The sequence below is a fragment of the Camelus dromedarius genome, chromosome 12, assembly GCF_036321535.1.
Source record: "Camelus dromedarius isolate mCamDro1 chromosome 12, mCamDro1.pat, whole genome shotgun sequence".
NCBI classification, from domain to species: Eukaryota; Metazoa; Chordata; class Mammalia; order Artiodactyla; family Camelidae; genus Camelus; species Camelus dromedarius.
In genome coordinates, this window is record NC_087447.1 from 40,419,711 (window position 1) to 40,439,185 (window position 19,475).

Genomic DNA, 19,475 nt, shown 5'->3' on the forward strand with positions numbered 1-19,475 from the left:
TGCTTCCAAATAATCAGAGTGGAGGATTTTAGACAAAAAAAGATTGATCATGAGTTGATATCCAAAACTGGGTGATGGGTACAGAAGGATTCATTATACTATTTCACTATTTTTTAATATATTTGAAATCTTCCATAATAAGTTTTTGAAAGAGAAGTAAATTAAATAATCTAGATGAGATTTTTACCCTCACAAACTAATGATAAACATCAGTCCAGCCCTAACTACAGGGACTATCTCAATAGCAAGAAAATTGCTAAAGAACTTAGATATCATGGGAAAACGTCAGATTGGGAGACTAGAGTTGGAATGTACCCACAAAGGTCCTTAAAACAATTTTATATTCAATAAAATAAAATTCCAAAGACAAAATAAGATAACAGCAATGATTTTCTTAAATTGGCAATCAGATTATTATTAGTTTCCGCTTCCTCACTGGAAGCTTTTTAATTTTCAAAAGGAGTCTGGAGTATTAATTTTCCTCTGCTGCAGTTTACAAACACACTAAAAGGCTTTTCCTCCCTTATTTCAGTATGGCCCTTTGTCAAAGCGTTCAATGCTTTCCTTATTTTAGGGCTTAGAAGTCACAGCTCTGTGATCCTGCCCCTCTTACACTAGAGCTCCCTTCTGCCTTGCAGACGTCAATAGAATATATTTCACTTCTTCTTCTCAAAGGTTCCCTGCAAATACCTGTATTTGTTATGTGGCATCTGCTTTAACTCTCCACTCTTCTAAAGTCAATCCCTAGGTCTCTTTAATTCTTATTTTCCTCAAAAGGAGGGACATATAATTGATATTAAAGATCTAAACTTCTCCCAGTAGCTATAAAGGAACAGTGAAGTCAAAATAAAGAATGCTTAAATTTCTTGCAAGGGAAATTCACTAGCAGGGAGGAACTACTGTAATATAGTACCTTAAAAAGTTTTAAATCTTGCTGGTTCTTTCTGTTATTCTAGTCACCTAAGTTAGAAACTTTGATGCCATATTTGATCCTTCCCTTCCCTTTACTCCTAAATAAAATTAATTAGTCACTAAGTCCTATCAGTTTTCTACCTGAAATATAACCATGGCCACCATCTTCATTTTAACCACCAACTATCCATGCCTGCTTTAATAACAGATTCTTCCAAGGACCCCTATCTTTCAAATCAATCCTGCACACTGTGCTATATAAACCTCTCTAAAACAATATATATAACACATCGCTTCCATGCTTACACATCTAAAGTGGTATTATATAACAAGTGAAGAAAATAAACAAATAGAATCCTATCCTTTTATGCTAGCTGTACCCTGTCTGTAAGTCCAGTAAGGTCTAGCCTTTTAAAGGAGCCATCCCTTCCTTAGTTCTACATTATGAAACATCATCAGGCTCTCAGGCTTTGTTTCACCACTTGCAATAAGCTTCATTCTCTTTTCAATGCACGTGCGCACACACACCCACACACACACACACACACACAAAACATCCTCTTTAATCTTACGTCTCACTCACCCTCCACTCACTGGGCTCCAGTCACAACAGATTTTTTTTGTTCCTCAAAGGCTTTTGCACTGCGCTGTTCTTCCTCAGATCTTCACAGGACTGGCTCCTATCAAGTCTATCCACATGGTATTTCCTCAGAGAAGCCCTCCCTGACTACTCACTCTGCCTCTTGACAGTTACTCTTTCCATACATGACTGCGAAGTGAGCTCATTTCTATAGGCTGACCTATGGAAGGTCTAAGGAGGGGCACTTTGTCTTACCACTGTAACCTCTGTGCCTAAAAGATGCTTGGCACACAATAACTATGCAACATATGTTTCTGAATCAGTAGTTTTGGCTATGCTCTTACGCTTCTCTGCAGTGGTATATATTTACAGACCACTTGCAGGGTGGAACTCATGGCTAATCAAGATCCTGGGACCCCCCACTCCTAAGCAATACTTGCTGAAGCAGGCACATTGCTGTCGACTACTGAGCTTGTTCTAGTTTTGAGGGCAGGCTCTAGATTTCATCTGTAACCTCATCTTCCAGTACTCTGATAAAAACTCTAGTTAAGTAGATTTCCTGGAGGCCCCTGCAACATACTATACTTACTGGCAGCAACTACAACCCAAGTAGAATAGGGTAATGAATTCTGGCAACTACTGAGTTGCTACTTCTAGTAGTGTGGACTCCGGCAAACAAACCTCTCTGTCTTCTGTTATTCCCTTTGTAAAATGTAGACAACAGTATGTAATTCATATACTTACCATGAGAATTAAATGAGTCAATACGTAAAGTGTTCAGAACAGTACCTGATACAAACTGATAATAACTAACACTTAGGTAGCACTTACTGTACTGTTTTGCTCTTCAAAGTCCCTCCTGTCTACAATGCCCCCCTTTTCTTCTCACCCTAGCCAAACCATACCTAGCTTCCTGACCTATCTCAAGCTCTACTTTCTCTGCTAAGCTAATTCTCCAAGTTTCATTAATCTCCCTCTTCTCTAAACTCTCATGGGTATTTAGGCATTGTTAAATGTTATTTAAACTATTTTATACATACACATATTGCAACTGTAAATAGATCTGTAAATTACTTTAGAACAAAGACCTTATTTCTAGCTTCATCTGTATCTATCAAGTGCTTAGCATATAATCACTACTGAGTAACAAATACTTGTTGAATGAAAAACATGTCAACTTTTAAAAGTAAATTCAGATGAGCTTACATATGAATATAATGGTAATATAATGTCATTTGAACATTACAACCAATAATATTAAAAGTTCCAAAAATATTTTAAATATATTTTACAGTAATTTCACAGATGTTACTCAAAAGAACACAAAAGGAGAAAAAAATCAGTTTACTTATACTTGAAAATGTCTTAAAAAATAAAAATTATGTATATTGTAAAAAAAATATACACAAAGCAAGAGCATATTAAAATAGGACACTCATAAAAGTGAATGTCAGACTTTAGGGTTTATTTAAATATGAACTTCCTCCACAGAGCATTTTAAAGTACCTTATACATACCTACAGTCTTTAAAAAAGACAAACATGCACACATACACACACATTATATAGAACAGTTGCATTATATTTTAATTAAAAACAAAATTTGCAAGATTAAAAAGACAACTCTTTCTTAAACTGAGAGATGGAGGGAAAGGAGAATATGATTTACGTATTCAGGCTATCTCCAAAAGCAGATAACATATTTCTTCATAAAGGCATTAAAGATAAAAGTGAGGGAAGCTTAATTAAATACAATAATTTATCTTAAATGTAAATTTTTTCCAATTTTATCCTTTTGCTGTCTATGCACTTCAGATTCTCCCTCCCACAAATTTTTCACATGCCAGTCTCTCAAAAGATCTTTTTCTTATATACTATTCAAGCAGGTATGTTTTATGAAGTGAGAAACGCCCCAAACTTAACAAATAAGTACAAGAAGATAAATAGATTTAATACGTTAAAAACTGTATTTTCATTCTTAAATCAATGCTATTTAAATAATTTTTTTGAATACTCACTTATATAATGCATTCCTAAATTCAGGAGTCATAAAAAGTGTTTGCAAAAGGCTATTCAAATAGCAAGTCATTGCCTGGTTTACTAATCCCACATATCCTTAAAAACAAAAAAACACACACAAGTATACGTAAATAAGGATTTACATTAAAAACTAACAAGAAAACTTAGTAAGAATTTAATACACAGTGAAAATTGAGAGGTTAAGGTTACAGTTGGAAATTATTTCAATTTTTTCAACAGCACTTAAAAAAGCCCTTTTGCTAATATGTGCACTATGTAAACTTTATTTCTCAGAAAAAGTCAGGATCTATAGACATCTTGTTGTATGTCCAGATATGCACATGGATATTACACAGCATTTAATAAAAATTTAAGAGGAACATGTTTAATGTACTATATTTTTTGAAAAAAAAGTTACGCATTAAGACGGAAAAGTATAAACATATTCACTTTAAATATCTTACATCCCAACATATGAAGACAGTACTGAATCAGGTATCCCTGCCATGAGGCCAACAAACCAATTTCCAACAAGAATTAATAACATATGAGATAAATTCATTGCATGCAAACTCAGAGTGACTTTCTCTATTTTAATACACCCATGAAGTATGAAATCCCACAGATCAGCATGCTATGCAAGAAATGACTGTTATAGAAAGGAGAGAATGCAGAGATGGGAGTAGAGGATAACAGAGGGAGAGGGAGAGCAAAAGGAGAGGGTTATATGCATTTAAAATTCAAGTGAACAATTTAAGTACTTAGCTTTATATACCTAATTGGTAATGGCTACCACTGTTGAGAACATTTTTAAAACTTCTCCTTCAGGTAGAGGTAGACTTCAGGCCCAATTTATGAAAAAAAGTCAGCCTCATCATTTTATTATACCTCATCATTTGAGCAAAATCTGGTAAACATATTGCGTAATAATTAAACTTATTTACTGCCACTTAATATTGAATGACTTGGCTGTCTCAAAAAAACTTAAATCTTTTCTCAATACATGCTGAAGGCGTTCACTGAAGCTTTTCAAAATACTTTTCCAATTTCCCAATTATCAAAAATATCTTGAGACATGGTAAACTCTGTGGATAATCTATATTGCCAAAGAAGGTGATGAAAGGACCAACAAATGCACAATGAACCTTGGTCAACTGTGGAGAAGAATAGATCCACACCACCTGCACTTGTACAATTCTAAAAAGGTATCAAGCAGCTATCCTAGCTTACACTCTGGACTAAGGTTCAAGCTTTGATGTCTAATGCCTTTCATCTTTAAGAACACTGTGTGTATCTGTTTATATACTTACATTGTTATACAATTATAAACTACTCCAATTCCTAACCAGCCCCGCCACCTGAGTTGTTGCCACAGCACTCTGTCTTTAGTCCTTATCAGCCTTTATCTCACTGTTCTGTAGCTGTCTATCTACTTGTATATCTTCCCCATCAGACTGTGAGGGGGGTTTCTCTCTCTATCCTTCTACTTAGCACAGCAGCAAGTGCACATGTAGGGTAAGTGCAAATGACTGACAAGTAACACAAATCTGGAAGATATCTGGACTATTAATAATGAAAAGCATTACTTCATTCTTAGGTCATGTGAACAGACTCCCACAAACAGCACTCCAGCAAAGAGACCAGGTTGTTCCGCATCTTCTTCTCAGCTGAGGCTAAGGCTGCCTGGGATTTCCCTTCTCCATCTCTCCTTCCCTCAATTCCTCAACAGTCAGGGACAACCACTCTACCTGCAGCCTTAAAAGGTAAATGAATACTGCTGTTGTCCTTCATGTACCTTAAGACCAATCCAATCATTTATTTGTTACTTTGTTTTCCTTCCCTCAGCTTAAAAAAGGATGGTATAATAGCAATTGATTTCTGTCATCACTCTTTATTTCACCACTAGCAATAAAAACCACATAGAAACCTACAGTATTTTCTACTTGATTTAGCACCATATTTAAACAGTATGAACAGTGTCTCAAGTAAATGTACTACTGTTTTCCAAAAGTATAAAGATTTTAGAGAGACCAATAAGATAAAATGCTAGAGAACTAATAGAAATCTTTTATCCTTATGCATTGTCTAAATCAACAAATTGCAAATGGTAACTATTATCAAGTGGATTCTCTATCTAAAATAGTTATGGGTCAATATGGTAAGCATAGGCCAGTAAGGGAGAAGAACATAAGAACGTAAGAACATATGCCATTCTGTAGAGGGCAGATGCAGAAAGAAATCCTGAAGGAGGAGACACTCCTCCTGAATGAAGGAGAGCTCAAGTAGGCCAAATGAAGAATCAAACTGGACAACTCCTAAAGTAGATAAAATAAGAATAAAAGAATTGTTAAAGAAACTGGCCAAGGAAAGATATCTTGGATTTAAATGATGAAACACCTCAGTCACATGGTTTCTAATCACCTGGGAGTCCACATCAACCTTCAATCCACTCCTTATTTCTTAAAATCTACACTCCATCCCTAACCATCTCCTAACAGTGGCTGGCAACCAGAAGGAGTTGGTAGGTAAGAGAGACAGGAAAGAATATGTTATATCCTCAAACTCACTGCATTATGAAGAAGTGTGTTTCTAGAGCCCTGTTTTGAAATCATGGGAGCATTTTCCAATAAAAACATTTTGCACAAGATTTATAATAATTTCTTAAGGAAAATGCAAGCTCTATAGTCACTAACAAAATAATTTTGGAAACACAACTCTTTTTGATGTGTATAGATTATTTTAATTTAGAAAGGCAGTACCCCAGAACATTGGAGGAAAATGTACAGGTAGGGAACAGGAGTAGAGTAGAGGTATGTGAATAGCTGGGAATGAGGACTATGCTTACATGGCAATGTATATCAAAGTCCTCTAAAAATATTTTTAATAAGTTTCAACTTAGTGATCCAACTTCTAGGAACTTATCCTAAGGAAATAATCACAGATGAAAATAAAAACTTGTGTATAATAATGTTCATAACAACAGTAATAATTATAGTTTAAATATCTAAATCATACAATGAAACACTTTCAGCCATTCAGAACCCGTATTAAAATACTATTTAATAACAATGAAAAATGCTCCTCATATATTATTATGCAAAAAATATAGACTAAAAATCTGCTCATAACATGATTTCTTCATTTTCTTAAAAGCATTCAGATGAAGGAAAGATAAGACAAAAATAAGCAAAATCATTAGTTTCTATTCATAGTACTGTCAGTGACTTCCAGTTTCTTCATTTTATAGTATGATGATGAATGTGTACTACATTCCTATAATCAGAGAGTATTTTTTAAAAGTATGCTTTAGTCTCTAGGAATTACAGGCATTAGAGAGCTATACAGTACACAGCGCAAAGTAGGAGTTCGGCAAATACTTCCTGTGTAAGGACTGAACTGGTTGTCAGAATACTCAGCAAAAATTTCAAGAATCCTGATTTGTTAAATCTGGAACTTTCTCAAAGTATTCCAACTATCTTACCAAATGCAATTTATACAGCCTGTTCCCGAGTAGCCAAATTAGTATTCTGGGGAGCAATGCCTTGGAACCTACATTTTTAACAAGTATCCTGAAATGATTTTTAAAGAAATAAAAATTAGAGAATCACTACTTTATCCAGCGTTAAGAAGCAGCTTTATATATCTTCTAGTATCTGAAATAGAAGATAATTTTACATTATTTTATTCTTGGTAGTTTGCTGCAAAAAGATGTATTGATATAAATGATCCTAAATATCAAACATGACCAACCTTTTCTATTTCCAGAATAAATACACCATTAAGAGTGCACAAATGACTAGCTATGAGGGAATTATTCTAGATTTCAATCATAAAATACAATAAGTGGAAGATTACAGATCACATTAAAAAAAATCTGCAATATAATTCTATAGTTTTCTTTTTATACTAGATATTTGTATGTACTATTTACAATCATCTCTGTTTTGAAGTTCTAAGAGTAAACATTCTGAAGCCATACCTAGCATGAAACACCATTAACTAGCTGTACAAAGGCTTCTCTGAGCCCTAGTATCCATTTCTTTTAATGTGAATACTACCTAGCAAAAATGTTTGTTTTAAGATGAAATAATATGTAAAAGTATCCAGATTATATTTTTTGGCAATCAACAAATCATATATAAAAAATATAAAATTGCATAAAACAATTTCACTAGCTCAATAAACAGAAAAAAATTTCAGAAATATAGACGTAATCATATTCAGAACAAAGCTAACAGAAATTTTAAATTACACGCTTAATTTCAAACATGTGATTATATTAAACCAGAAGGTAACACAGTAGGCCTAACAAAATAAGCCTGGCCCATCTGTTCCAGGTGGAAGTATCTCCTGTAGTCTATTCTAATCCTTATGGAGATAACATTCCTTTCAGAGGAAGTCAACTTCAAAAACTTAAGATTAAATTCAAAATAGAAAATTATCAAAGAGAAAAGTCTTCTTTCAAAATCCATTATTTAGTATTTTTTACTTTATTACTAAATAGTGGCAGTAACAATACAGTAAAAATAACAGTGGGTTGAGGGAAAAGGAACCACGTTCTCGTTCTAACTTTGCTTCTGCTAACTAGTGATCTTGCTCTGAGTCTCAGTTTTCTAAACCATAAAATGAGAACTCTAAGATTACTCTGGGTCTAATGCTCAATGATTTTATGAAAATATAACAACAACAATAATAACAAATCTTACCAGTTTCTGATTTATTCAAAATAGATGAATAGGAGTAGCTTTGGCTGACATAATCACTGGTAGAGCCCACAGAACCTTCTCTTGGAAGTGGACCTATAAATTTGTCATGCACATTGTCATCCCCAGCACTGGAATCCTCCTAAAATGCAGCATAACCAATATTTACTGAATGGTAAATGATGCTGAAACAATGAAAAAAGACATACTAATTGCTGAGGAAAAAAAAGATGAGGCATTACTGGTACCACCAAGACATTCAAAGTACATATCGTCATTATTTCCTGGAGGAAGGTTGAAAGATGCCCAATATAAAACACTTTGGAGAGGTGCTTATGCTTCCTTCCAAAGTTCTTACTTTCTCAATTTCTTTCAATTCTTTTTCAAATTTTGTTTACATGAGAGAAGGAGATATTTGGTACTAATAAATCAAAATACAACTGTGAACTCCTTGATGACAGAGTCTGTCATTCATTTTTATATCATCCTTGCTAAGAAGGACTGGAAGGCAGGGGATACTCAGTAAGTGCTGAATGGAATGGATAGTTTCCTACTGATATTATAATAATAAGAAACTTCCTATTAATGAGAAAGATGTCAAAAGGAGTAAGGGATATAAAATCAGCATAAGCAACTAAGCCAGAGCTGAAGAGTAATTACTATGCATTTTAAAGCATAAATTCCCAAATTAATAGCTAATCTAGTTTAATATCACCCAGACTAGTCAAAAATCTTCTCATGATGTGATTAAAAATAAATGATGAGATTAAGGAAGGTCAGAACATATTCTGGTATTGCTTCGGTATGGATGCCCTGTGTTTAATTACTGTCTACTGTCCAGAGAGGCATTCTAATACACAACAGAATTCTAAATGACAGCATCAAATAGAAGAACTTTTCCTGAGGAAAGTTTCTGAAAAGTCCATAAACTCTGTGAGCCTTAGTTTCCTCAGTCGGTAAAGTAGCTAGGTAAATCAGACCAAGTTTTTTCAGAGAATGCCTCAAATTGGGAGTTACTGGATTTGATGATCATTAAGGCCACTGAACCAGGACGGAAAGCCTATTGAAATACCAATTGTAGCAAACACTGAAAAAACAGAAATAAAGCATATAATTTAGAAACTAGTCATTCCAAAAAGTTTGGTGGGAGGGTGGGGAGTGGGAGCAAAAATGGCAGGGTAGGTAATTCTGAGGGGGTCTGTTTCCCTACAGAAATACAAAAAAACCTGGGCAAAACTGCCAAAGATTTACAGAAACCAAGTAAATGTTTAACCAAAGGCCACTGAAACACAGTAGGAGATCTTATCCTAGACCCACCCCCATCCCTGTTGTAGTGTGAGTCCCAGGATGGCAAAAGACTATATATACACAAACAACAGTGCTATGGATGCCCAGTATAATCATGTTAACATACATACTTAAACCAACAGAAAACAGAAAAATAATTTATTATACATAAATTACAAAACATCTCTCTCCTCCTTCCTTTGGAAAATTGCTTCCCAATAGGTGACAGTGCAGAAAAATTATGAATATAAGACTTTCTAAATAGTTTACCAGCAGTATTTGAGGCTGTTCACCATCTTTATCTGTCAAATGCAGAAAGTTCTTCTTTCCTGGCTCAAAATTAGCATCAAGAAGAGACCTGTCACTGGTATGATCCAGTGGAGCCTATAGGCATAAAATAAAATGTCTCAGATTATAAGCAACATTAATTGTAATAATAAAATACAAATAATATATAAATAGATACATATCTACCAATGTAAATAGATTCATATCTACAATTACTAGGTTCAAACAGTATTTTTTAAAATGAAGTCTGGAAAATTCTGTTAATCTAGGCTTGGAATTAACTCATCTATTCATGAACTGTATGGCTAAACCCAGTGACAGGGCATATACTGACAGGTATTTCAGATGTTCATATTTCCCAACATCTAAAAAACTGAAGGAACATTAAATACTACACAAATAAATAATTATAAACATTTGTATTTCGATGTTCTTTAAAATGTAGGCAGTATAGAATTCAATGGGTTTTCATGAAAAGTAATTAAAGATTATTTTATATAACTAAAATTGTAAAACACATGTTTTGATATAGGAGTATAATGAGAATTCCCACATAGGAAACACACTAAGCAACCCAACACAAATAATACACAATATAACAAAATGGGCACCTTCAGAAAGACCCCTGAAGGAAAAGCCTGTCCTAAATACTGACACCTATTTCAAGTCCACTGCTAAGATCTAGAGAATCCCGGTAGGGATAGAAGTGGTAACTCCTTTGAAAATTAACTATCTAGCATATTTAGTCTTTACCTCTTTTATCTGGTAGACAACTTAAACCCTGGCTGTCACTCTAACACACTCTAGTTAGTGGATGAGAAAGTTCTTTATCCCCCAAGCCCTACTCACTCAACCCTCCCAATCCACTGTTGAGAAAAACCGAGGGATGGGATAAACGCCCTACTCTTCTGTTTTAAAACCATTTTGCTCATTAAGAAATGTTTTTAATGTTTCAAAGACAAGAGGAATGTCTCCTTAGAAGGACTTATTTTATGGAAATGCATTTAGTTCTTAGAAAATTAACATTATATAAAAGCACAGGTATTAAGGACAAAAAAAAATTAACTGTAAGAGATTCTGCCACTTGTTATTTGTGTGACTTTGGGCAAGTTACTTCACTTCCTCACAACTCAGTTTCCTCACCATGTGGCTGTGATAGCACTTACCTTACAAGGTGGTTAAAAGGATTAAATGAGGTTATATTTGTAGAGAGCCTAGTATTAGAACAATACTAGGCACACAGTGAGTACAAAATAAGTGTTAAGTAATAAAATAAACTTACAAAATCTCACCTAACTTTGGCTCACATCTAGATATCCATAAGAAAAATAGGACACAGAGAACCAGAAGCTAAGAGAAGCCACTTGAAAGGAAGAAAGGTATCTTTGGGTCCCTTACATTCTTTGGGCAGGAACCAGATCTCTCAGGATCTCTTAGGCATAAAAGATCAGATGATATAGCTAGAATACATAGAGGTTTTACCTCAGTAAATGTGTCTGTATGTATGATATGGTAGGTAGATAAATGAATTAGGTTTTTAGAGAAGCACACATGCAGGTCAAAAAGTATACTTGTAGAAATGTCCAGGGGCCAAATAAAAACACAGAAATTAAGTACTTAAGAACAGTCATGGCTGAACAAAGAAAAATAGTTATTCCTGGCATACTGCTATTTGAAACTACTGCAGATGTTCATTTCAAAAACATTTTTTGAATGCCTAGGGACAATATCTATGGAGGATATAAAACTAATACTACAAGGTCCCAGCCATCAAAATACTTACCTTCTATCAAGTGAAAAGACACAAATAAATAGCAACTATAGTATACAGAGACTATGATGAATGGCATAGCAGAAGAAAAAGTGCAATAGGAGGAAAAAGAGAAAGGTTACTCTTAAAGTGGCATGAGGAAACACCAAGTAAGGCTTCTTAAAAGTAAAAGAAATAGGACTTAGGCAGACATACATGACCGTACAGAACTATCCTTTAAACTGAAAAAGTGGCAACAATATAAGTTACATGGTAATGTAAAAGAGAGTATTCAAAGTTTCAGATTAAATATTGGGTCTCTTTGTATAACTTGTTGGGTCATCAATTTTACTAATAAGTTTCAGAGGCGGGAAGTTGGCTAATTTAAAACACTAGTTCTGTATTTTAAAAAACCCACAAATACATTATGGAATAGAAGGCAAAATATCATACTCTTAAAAGCAAACCAAGCAACACAAACACCTTTGATTCTTCTATAGAGCGAATTAATACCATGCCCTCCGAATATCATAGGGATACACATTCAATTTTGTTTGCCATTACTTTCCTGCAAAACTTAAGAGCAGCAATGGTATAGGACAGGAAGAGGTAACATAAGCAAAAACATGGAAATAGAGAAGTATGAAGTTCTGTGTTAAGAAAATAAATTACTCCAATATCTCCAAGTTAAGATTACAAAGACTTAAAGGACCAATTGTCTTGAATGCTAATCTATGGAATATGATTTTTAATCAGTGGGCAATGATCAGTCATTAAAGGTTTCTAAACCGGAAGGGGACAAGAGTACTATGATTTAAGATGACTAAAAACAATTCTAACAACCGTATACATGTGATTTAGGACTGAAAGACAGGAAAAAGAAAAGACTACTTAGAGTACTATTATAATGGTAGAGATGAGCTCTAACTCAACAGTCTCCTTTGCCACTCTCCCATGCAAAATTGACCAATGCCTCCTTTTTGCACTCACAGCAAACATAAATAATACAGTATTTGTTAGTGTAATTATTTTTAGATATACCTGCCTCTACAACTTTACTGTGAGATCTCTGAAGCAGAACTCATGGTATCACCAACTTTCCTGATCAGGGTTTTACTACTCTATCTGGTACATAATCTGTATTAATACTGGGGTGTAAATCCTATATTCCTTTTTCTATAAACATTTTTTCTTCTTTTCAAAAAGTTAGATTATAAAATACATATGATTTTATATCCTGCCTTTTTCATTTAAATGTTTAAGATGAACATCATTCCATTCAGTAAATGTTGGAAAATTTTCTGTTGATGACAGTCATCCTACATAAATTAAAAGAAACTAATGAAATGACACTGTGCAAACTTTAAGATAATCAAATATTGAATCCAGAATGAAGGCAGAGAAAGGGATGATGAGGGTTCCACTTACTGAGTTGCACACAGGCTCTTAATATTTATTATAGTTTTGCTTATATTAAAAAGGATTCCAGGATTTAATATACTCATTAATAACAACAATGACTATAATATTATTAGCAACTTAAGAGAAGATTCTTTCAGTCTAGAGTTTTACCATATCAGCAGTATTGATTCCATTTCCCCACACCAAATCAAAGGTTCCATTTATGTAGCCCACTTTGTTGGCCACATCTTCAAAGAGCTTTCTGAGCGGAGTAGAAGCTGGTAAATTTAAAGTGATCCGTTCATTCACTGTCTTTGAATTAGTAGTATCTTGGATTATACATAAGACTCTAGGTTCTTCAGCAGCATTTTCTATCTGAAATTAAAAAAAAAACAACCAAATATTATTTATCTTTAAAGGAAAACAAACTATATATGTTTTCTATTAAATGCAAAAAACCTACAAAATATTATTTTCTCCGTGCTAATATTACTGCTTTATGTCTGAAATACATGCTACTGAATGTGTCAAACATATAAAGCACCATACATGCTTATTTGGAAAAACTGGAACATATTTAAGAATCAACCATCGTTCTTGTGGATACCTGCTTTCACCTTATAAGGCTGTAAACCAACAGTCACCAAGCCCATGAAGACAGTATACTTGAGCAATTTTCAGTTGAATGTAACAAAATCTGATCCTTAAAAATGTGTCACTACTAAGCTAGCACAGTCACATCAAGTATTTCTGGATTTCCTGATGAAACAGAAAGGGAACTATGCAGAAACGCAATGAGGACTGTCAAAGACTGCAAAATCCATACTAAAGGACATGCGCGATCAGGTGTCCTGACCTTTTACACTGTCGTATCCATAGACAAAATACCCAAAAGCCCCATTTATCAGTGTGTTAGAAGTTGACAAGCTTATCCAAACAGATTGGCCAGCAGAGTAAGGAAAAGCAAGGAAAACAACTTTTCAATTACCCATATATAGGGTCACAAATTCTCTTTTATTTTTTTTCATCTAGTACATGAACTAGACAAAAAGTTTTTTAAAGGAGACTTTCTCAGAGAAGCTATCCCTTTCCTTGAGCTGTTAAAGGACACTTCCTTTTTCCTATCTTCTTCCATAAGGGTAGCAGGCTACATCAGACAATTCAGTGAAAGAAGTTCTTCCTCTCCTTCTCCTGTAATGCCCAACTCAATGAATGGTACCATCATCTACCAGCTGTTGAAACCAGAGAGCTGAGCAACTTCTTCATCTCCTCCTGCTTCTTCACTTCACATAATCACCAAATTCTATCATTTCTACCTTCTGGATACCTCTTAAACTATCTTCTTTCTCTTTATTCCTGCCTGTAGCAATCAGAATCTTACACTACAATTATGGCAAAACTTTTTCCAATCTTATCTTCCTTCAATTCAGAATAGTATTTCAATATGCAAACCTGATTATGAAAAAGTCAAGGGCAGCAGTGATTTATTTGAGGGACCTCTCACCAGCTCCGTAACAGGCTTTGCAGAAACATGAACTGTACAAACTGGAGCTGTATACAAGTATGTATTTCTCCTTCTCTCTTTTTTTTAAGACACAATATTATCAACCCTAACCTTTTGTTGCTTCTATATTATCCATTTTCGAATAAGAATTGTTATTACATTATCATTGACTAGTACTGAAAACAGGACAGCCACAGGTTTTGTTTGTTTGTTTGTATGGTGGGGTTAATATAATCTGTTTCTGCCATGTACAATTTTGGGTTTTTAAGAGATTATTTAAAGTTACTCCAATTAGTTTAGAACAGAAATAAGTGGCTACAAAAGAACAGCGTTTAAAAAAGATTGGCTAGAACTATGTTTCAGACAAATCAAGATATTTAATTACCAATAACCTAGTTAAAAACAAAAAATAAATTTTTTATAAAAATAAAAAGCATAACAAAAAAAAAGCAAAAAAGTCTTTATCTATAAACTTAAAGCGTTGTATTAACACTTATAATAGATGGTTTTAAACATTTTAATCTCAAACTGAGAAACATAAAGTGGACTTTTTTGAAACTGTTTACAGTGAAAGAATGAGCAATTCAAAATAAATTTCAATTACAAAAGATACACTTTCATAGTTTCAACAGTGTACTTCCAGAGGTAAAAGTTTTCCAGGTGAAAAACACTGCAGAGGCCAGATTTTAAAGCTTCAGATACACTGGAGGCAATGGTCCAAGGAACAGGACCCTGCCTAAGAATTCAGAAATCAGAAGTGCTGACACAGCAGTACACATTAAGAATGGTGATATATATAAGGGAATCACTATGCTGTACACCAGAAATTAACACAACATTGCAAATTGACTATGCTTCAACTGAAAAAAAAAAAATGGTGATGTGGCAACACCATATGGTCAGACATCAGCAGTTCCTGGTTCTTCCCCTAAATCTGTGAGTACAAGGTACAGGCATCCTAGCCTCCTCTCCTTCCACCCAAAGTTGTAGGCAAAATTATCCCCAATGGAATATCATCTGAAGACTAAATGTACTAACAAAACTTAATCTCACATATGCCTTTTTAATGACAACAGTCTTCTTTTCTATGCATTGCACGTAAGTAATTTTGCTCTCCCTTTTTTAAATAGGAAAAGTACAAAGGAAAAAGTGGAAACCACCTGTAATTCATAATACACAGATAACTAGTAACATTTTGGTGTATATTCTTCCAACTATTTTTCCTATGTATACACACACAAATAAATATACAGACACTTTTCAAACACAAATATTTGGTTATGAATATACATGCTATTTTGTAACTTCTCTACTTATAAATATACCATGTAATCTTCCCTTGTCAAACTTCTTCTAACTCATAATTTTAAGTTTAATAGTGTTTTATTACATGGATTAATAAGAATTTAGGTGGGGAGGGTATAGTTCAAGTGGCAGAGTGCATGCTTAGCATGCATGAGGTCCTGGGTTCAATTCCCAGTACCTTCTCTAAAAATAAATAATTAAAAAAATTTATTCTATCAATTTTATTTTACTGACCTTTAGGCTAGACTTCATTTTTTTGGAAATGAAATTATGATTGATTAATTTACATAAAACTACTTTATACATTAATGAATAATTTTTCAAACTGTTAAAAAAACAAAGTCTGAAGCTGTGATCATTGGGATTCGTGGGATGTGGTTTGCTCCTCTATCACTTGCTTCACAATTTCTGCCAGTTTTAGTCGATCTACTTTATCTGTGAATCCACGACCATTCTGGCTAAAGCTTTGCAGAGTATCTCTTTGGAGTCTGCATTCTCGGTTATACTTCCTAGCCTCCTGCACTACTTCACTCAGCTTCTCGTCTTCATTCTCTCCAACCTGGGGGAGAATACACTGAGCAATCGCATCTCAGAGCTTTTTCTTAGCTCCATTCTCGTGGTAGGCTAGACTTCAGAAGTAACTGTGTGATGAATACCTGTTAAAACTTTGTACACTTTTCTGTTTCCTTAAGATTCCCATAGAAGAATTTCTGAGGCCAATCACATATTACTCTTGAATTCAACTCTAGGATAATTTAAATAAAAACAAAAAGCTTTGATCTTCTTTAAAGCTCTAAGGTAGTCACTTGTAAATCCTATTACTTTACACTCAACTGTGTGGCCCACTTTTTAGTCCTAATTTAATCTATGTGGCTATCATCCATGAACTACATCCACTTTAAAAATATTTTTTATTTTCTTAAAATTTTTATATTTAATATTAACTATATTTTAATATTCTGCATGCACCTCTTTACATATAATCAAGTGCAGCCAAACTAAAAATTATGTTCAAATTGATCACAACTTCTACGTAACCCTCAGAAATAAACGTGTTACAAGAAACAGTTAATTTTTAACACAAATTTGCAACATTAATTGATTTTTTAACACAACTTTACAGCATCAAATGAAAGTCACTTCTACAGTAGCATCAAGGTAATCTCTGCATTTTTAAAAATCTTAATTTCTTGTAATAACATATAATGGAAAAGAATCTGAAAAGAAAAAATATATACGTATGGGTATGTGTAACTGAATCACTTTGCTGTACACCTGAAACTAACATTGTAAATCAACCATGCTTCAATAAAAAATTTAAGAAAACAACAACAAGCAGTCTTAAGACTCCACTCCATCCTGTGCTTCTTACCACCTTTCTTAAATTCATTCAAGAGACTGCCTTCAGGACAAACAAAAACAGATTTTGTTTTTTGCATTTTTTAAGTCGTGCTAAAAATTCATGCTTTCAACAGATATTTAGAAATGGCCAAAAGTGATTTCAAAATATTTTATGTACCATTTTGGGTCACAATTGATACAAAATGTAAGCACTAAAGAATTTCTTTTGCATGTCTTAGAGTTTTGTTCTGAAGGAAAAATTAAGAGTTCCAAAATCATTCTAGATATTTTAAAACACACTCTAATCTTACAGTAAATTATTTTAAGTAGAAAATTCAGTGTGTACATATATATATATATACACACACATATATAGCTTATGAAATACTTTATTTAAAATAGCTATATTTATGCTATTCTTCATACATATTTTAAACTAAGACTATATGTTAAACATTTTTATCATGGTAAAATATGTATAGAATATACAAAGATATATATTTGTATTAGTTGCATAACATTATAACACTACAAGATGATTTGCCTTCATTTTAAGTTTTAGGACAAGGTATGTGGTTAAAGGAATAGACATTTACATGAGGTCACAAATAAAGTACTGCGATTCAGCTCTCATCTTCTTTCTATAAATAAAAGAACAAGAATGTAAAAAAATTTGGGGTGAGGAGGTAACTAGGTTTATTTACTAATTTTTTTTAATCAAGGCACTGGGGAGTGAACTCAGTGGTAGAGTGCATGCTTAGCACTCTACCACTGAGCTATACTAGCCCTCCCCCTAAGTTTTTGTTATCACTATTGTCAACACTAATTATATAGAGGCAAAATCTCTTTCTTTCCCCTGCCTTTGGGAACTAATAAGAAAAAAAAATTGTTTTCAATTCTAAGATTTCATCAATAAGGTGTTTTATTATGCTTTTCAATAATTTTATTATGCTTTTCAAGAGAAAAATAACTCTACAATGTTATATTAAACATATAGGTTTATAAAATGTTTAAATGTAAAACAGTATTTCTTAGAATTGGGAGAATAGACTAACTTTCCTTCTTAATTTCCTGCAGTTCTACCCTGACTGATCTTACTTATGCCCAAAGTGAAAAACATCATCTTGAGGCGAATTAAAGATGGCTAAAAATTCTTTACCACTTTTTGTTTTTCCTCTTCCCATGAACCTGGGCTGGCCTTGTGACCAGCTAGGACCAACAGAATGTGACAGAAGTGAAATTGTATGATTTAAAGCAGGAAACTTTTGCTTTTTCACCTCTTGGAATGTTCCCTCTTATAAGCCAGCCATGCAAAAGAAATCCATTTACCCTGGGACCAACATGCTGTGTTAAAACTCTAACAACCCACACAGAGAGAAAGTGGCCACTTAGTGGAGCACTGGAGTGCCTGGTAAGTGAGAAAAGCCTTCTTGGACATTCCATCCAAAGCCAGTCCCAGACAAATGCAGCCAAGTAATAATCCCAGATGATGCATGTGGAGCAGAAAAACTGACTGGCTGCGCCTTTGTCCAAATCCTATCCAACAGAAATGTGAGCAAATAAACTGGTCATTTTAAGCCACTAAGTTTTGGGGTAGGCTGTTCCATAGCAATAGACAACAAAAACATATCTAAATATATTTAAGCACAGGCAAGTGCTAGTTGGGAAGAATGGAGTAATGACAGTATTAGTAGTGGGAGGTGAGTGTCCGTTTAGATACTACACCCAACATTAAGGTAAGGCATCTGAACATACATCATAATTTAGGGAAGGGAGCACAATTTTTGAGTCAAAAAAAGTTCTATGATGTATTGGAGAAAACCGGTAAGATAAAACAACTGCAAAGTTATAGAAAAGCCTAAAGGACGTCCCACTTGGGAAAACATTTAATTTATCTTAGGTGAGCTATTAGAGAGGCACAAAGTTCTCTACACAGAAAAACCTACCCAATTACAAAAAAGGTATAAAGTATAAAATTAAAACTACTTATTATATGGACAATTCGCAGCAATATTACACTTGTGAGAATAAGGGAAAGTCAACAGTAACTATTTTAACACTATATGCTAAGAGATTGGCCTGTTAGTGCTCACTGCAGAAACAAAGCTAGATTTGCTAGTAAAATTTGAAAAAAAGGAATCACTCAAAAAATAAAACAAACAAAAATGACAGTCTTATTTACAAAAGGTAAACATATTGGGATTAAAACACTGAAAACATTATTTTCTCTTTCAAAGACAGGCTCAGTGCTAGGAACATCTAGAAGTGGTAGACACAGATGGTTCTTCTGTCTAAGGAATCTCAGAACCTATTAAAGGCCAGTGTGTCTCTTAAGTCATCTTGTCTCCTTTTCTTGGCATTCCAAACAGTTCTAAGTTCAAATCTG

General features: G+C 33.9%; 1 protein-coding gene across 2 annotated transcripts in view; it reads right to left on the reverse strand.

Moving 5' to 3' along the window:
- The window catches only part of USP47 (ubiquitin specific peptidase 47), a 112,492-nt gene that overhangs the window by 50,246 nt on the left and 42,771 nt on the right, over positions 1-19,475 (reverse strand). For both annotated transcript variants that reach the window (XM_031460019.2, XM_031460020.2), the window contains 4 exons: positions 13,111-13,314; positions 9,771-9,884; positions 8,217-8,355; positions 3,510-3,606 (listed from right to left, as the gene is read on the reverse strand). In XM_031460019.2, the coding sequence (XP_031315879.2) occupies positions 3,510-3,606; positions 8,217-8,355; positions 9,771-9,884; positions 13,111-13,314 (554 nt within the window). The remainder of the gene's footprint in view (positions 1-3,509; positions 3,607-8,216; positions 8,356-9,770; positions 9,885-13,110; positions 13,315-19,475) is intronic.